Source organism: Nematolebias whitei, chromosome 7 (genome assembly GCF_014905685.2).
Source record: "Nematolebias whitei isolate Nwh7 chromosome 7, NemWhi1, whole genome shotgun sequence".
Classification (NCBI taxonomy): Eukaryota; Metazoa; Chordata; class Actinopteri; order Cyprinodontiformes; family Rivulidae; genus Nematolebias; species Nematolebias whitei.
The window spans coordinates 10,180,773-10,184,363 of record NC_056504.1 but is presented as its reverse complement, the minus strand read 5'-3'; the positions used below and the strand labels follow the sequence as shown (position 1 = coordinate 10,184,363).

The window sequence follows — 3,591 nt, the reverse complement described above, 5'->3', positions numbered from 1 at the left end:
TGTGTGTGTGTGTGTGTGTGTGTGTGTGTGTGTGTGTGTGTGTGTGTTGAGGGGGAGGGGTGCGTGCACATGCACGTTCTCGTAACTCTAACTTTGTGGGGACATTGCATTAACTTCCATTCATTTTTCATTCATTTCTATAGCCTAACCCTGACCCTTACCCTTAACTTAACCATTGCTAGTACATAACCCTAACACATCCGCAATTCACACATTAGTCCTAAACCTAGCTCCCCAACAAGAATTATCTTTATCAGGACCAGGCTTTGATCACCACAAGAAGCAGTTGGTCCCCACAATGTAGGATTTTTTTTCATAATTGGTCCCTACAATGTATCCTGGAAAAAGAAAATGCACTCGCTCGTTTGCATGTAAGAGAAAGAGGAACGGGGGGTGAGGCGCACGTTTTTGGAGCTGGGAGATGCAGGAGGCTGCAGAGGGGCCTCAATCTTGTTTACAGATGTTTCTCATCAGAGTCCTAGCGATACAATACAGTTAGACTGCAAGTCTGGTCACCATACACAGCACGCAGACACACACACACCCACACACACGCACATTCTTCCCACGCACATCCACGTTACATCAAGCCAAAGATCCTCAATGACCTCCTGAAAGGAAATAGTTCATCGTAAGGCCAAAGTTAGACCTGTTTTTCCACAAACAACACACTTACGAACATATATATATATATATATATATATATACATACGTGTATGTATATATTTTAATTGATTCCATCCATCATTTTTACTCGCGTCTTCCTTTTTGGGGTCATGGGGATCACTGATGCCCATGTCCAGCAGTCACTGTGTGAGAGGTGGGGGACACCTGGACATGTCTCCAGTCCATCACAGGGACACATAAAGACAAACGATACAAACAACAATTCACTCTCTCACTCACACTTAGAAACAATTTAGAGTTACCAATCAGTGTAACATGTGTGTTTTTGGTCTGTGGGAGGAAACCGGAGTACCCGGAGAAAACCCACGCATGTACGGAGAGAACATGCAAACTCCACCCAGAAAGACCCCCAGCCAGGATTAGATCTAACAACCTTCTCTTTGAGAGGTGGCAGCGTTACCAACTGTTCCAACATCCATCCATCCATCCATCCATTTTCTTTACCCGCTTATTCCATTTTGGGTCACGGGGGTCGCTGGTGCCTATGTCCAGCAATCACTGTGTGAGGGGCGGGGTACACCCTGGACGGGTCGCAAGTCCATCACAGAGACACATAGAGACAAACGAGACAAACAACCATTCACTCTCTCACTCACACCTAGGGACAATTTAGAGTTACCAATCAGCCTAACATGCATGTTTTTGGACTGTGGGAGGAAACCGGAGTACCCGGAGAAAACCCACGCATGTACGGAGAGAACATGCAAACTCCACCCAGAAAGGCCCCTGGACCGGGGTTTGAACCAGGGACCTGCTCGCCGAGAGGCAGCAGCTCTACCAGTTGTGCCACCGTGCTGCCCCCTGTTCCAACATGCTGCCCCTAATAAATAAATAAATAAAATGTTTAATTTAAAATCATTTCTATGTCTCATTGTCCTCTTTCATCTGTGATCACAAGCAGATGAAATGTTTTTTTTTTAGCATGTGAATTAACAAAAGATGTTCCTTTGTGGATATCATTTCCTCCCTCACTCCCCACATTTTTTGTTTTTAGTGCTCTGTGAGTTGTGGGCAGGGAAAGACGACGCGGCAGGTGCTATGCCTTAACTTCAGTGAACAGGAAGTGAACGCCAGTGAATGTGACCCAGACGATCGTCCTGCCACAGAGCAGGACTGTGCTATGTCTCAGTGCCCGTCCAGCTCCAGTGAGTCCCGGCCTTCACCGTCTTCACCAGACACCAGCGCCAGAAACAACCTGCTGCACAGCCAGTCCCACCAATGGCGTACCGGACCCTGGGGCGCGGTGAGACTTCTCGTACACAAACATTATGTTTTCATCACTTGTTCAGCAAGCTTTGTATTTTATGTCCCCTTTAAGTCCATTTAAAAGTTTAATAGAAACTAGTTTGGATTGCACCAGATTTAGTCTTGTGGATTTATCTATTTATTTTGATACAACATGGAAATACATTTCTCACATAAATACATGAAGGATGATGTTTTAGGAACTAATCTAAATACTAAATTGTAACACTTGGGATAAAAACTTTAACAAACTGAACTTAAAATTAACAAAAAAGCAGCCAAAGCTCAAATAAACATTTTGGAAACTATCCATAAAGCTTACAATACAATTATTGGACTCCTACTTTAAAGCGAGAGCTCAAATATTTTGAAGCAATAATTTTACCAAATGTCGATATTTTATCTATAGCAATATCTTGTCTGGAGTTTTTATCAATTGTCAGTATCTTACCTGTGGCAGAAAACTGAAAATTATTACTTTGAAAAGTCAGGCGAAGGGTTAATTTGAACAGAGCCAGAGTCAAAGCAGGTACCGACATAGTAAACAACTTTATTCTCAACAGTTTCATCACGGTTTGTACAAAAAGGATTTTAAAGGCATTTATACTGACACCACTTTTGCATTAGATGTTCATTTACACAGAAGTACTGTATGTAGTTATTTGAAGTAAATACCAAGTTATTTTATTACTTTTGAGCCTCCTTATTTTCTATCAGATAGTCATTTCTCTGGCAACACTCAATGTGTTCTGCTTTGAATTACACTTTACACAGTCATTACACAAGTGTTATCAGACTGCAGGAGACGCTGTCGTCAAGCACCCAAAGACGTCTACGTAATAAAAACTGATAGCGGCATCGAGGTTTCTTTGCAGGAACCATGATGAGATTTTAAAACTGTTTCAGAACTGCTCTCATGCTGCTGCATTCATTCATACCAACTACACTATACACACTATACACACTATACACTATCTATAAACTATACTCACTACAGACTCATGTTCGGGCTGCTGTTTAATATACCATATTGTTTTACATTATGTTTTTTATTATATTATTACATGTGTTTAGCGTATATTTAGATATTTTAGCGTATCATTTAGCGTTTCTTTATCCTATGTCTAGTGTATAGCTTAGATCCGTATATTCTGTTTCTTTCTATACTGTTTATTTTTGCTGTTTTGGGATGTAACTGGGACCTTGAGTACACAGTTTCGTTCCACCTCATGTACCACATGTGATGAGAATGACAATAAAGAAACTTGAATTAAAATCTGCCTTTTAACTGTCCTAAATCAGACGAGCCATCAGTTCTTCTACCCTGAGAGAACTGATATTACTCTGAGTCATTTCTGCTGACTACTGATTATATGTATATATATATATATATATATATATATATATGTATGTATATGTATGTATATATATATATGTGTATATATATATGTGTATATATATATATATGTATATATATATATATATATGTATATATATATGTATATGTATGTATATATATATGTATATGTATGTATATATATGTATATGTATGTATATATGTGTATATATATATATATATATATATGTATGTATATATATGTGTATATATATATATATGTATGTATGTATATATATGTGTATATATATATGTGTATATAT

At 39.0% G+C, this 3,591-nt stretch overlaps 1 protein-coding gene across 1 annotated transcript in view; it reads left to right on the top strand.

Annotated features, from left to right (window-relative positions):
- LOC119412260 (A disintegrin and metalloproteinase with thrombospondin motifs 9-like) overlaps nucleotides 1-3,591 on the top strand; it is a 63,757-nt gene that overhangs the window by 36,293 nt on the left and 23,873 nt on the right. The window contains exon 26 of the mRNA XM_037679245.1: nucleotides 1,682-1,930. Coding sequence (XP_037535173.1) covers nucleotides 1,682-1,930 — 249 coding nt within the window. The remainder of the gene's footprint in view (nucleotides 1-1,681; nucleotides 1,931-3,591) is intronic.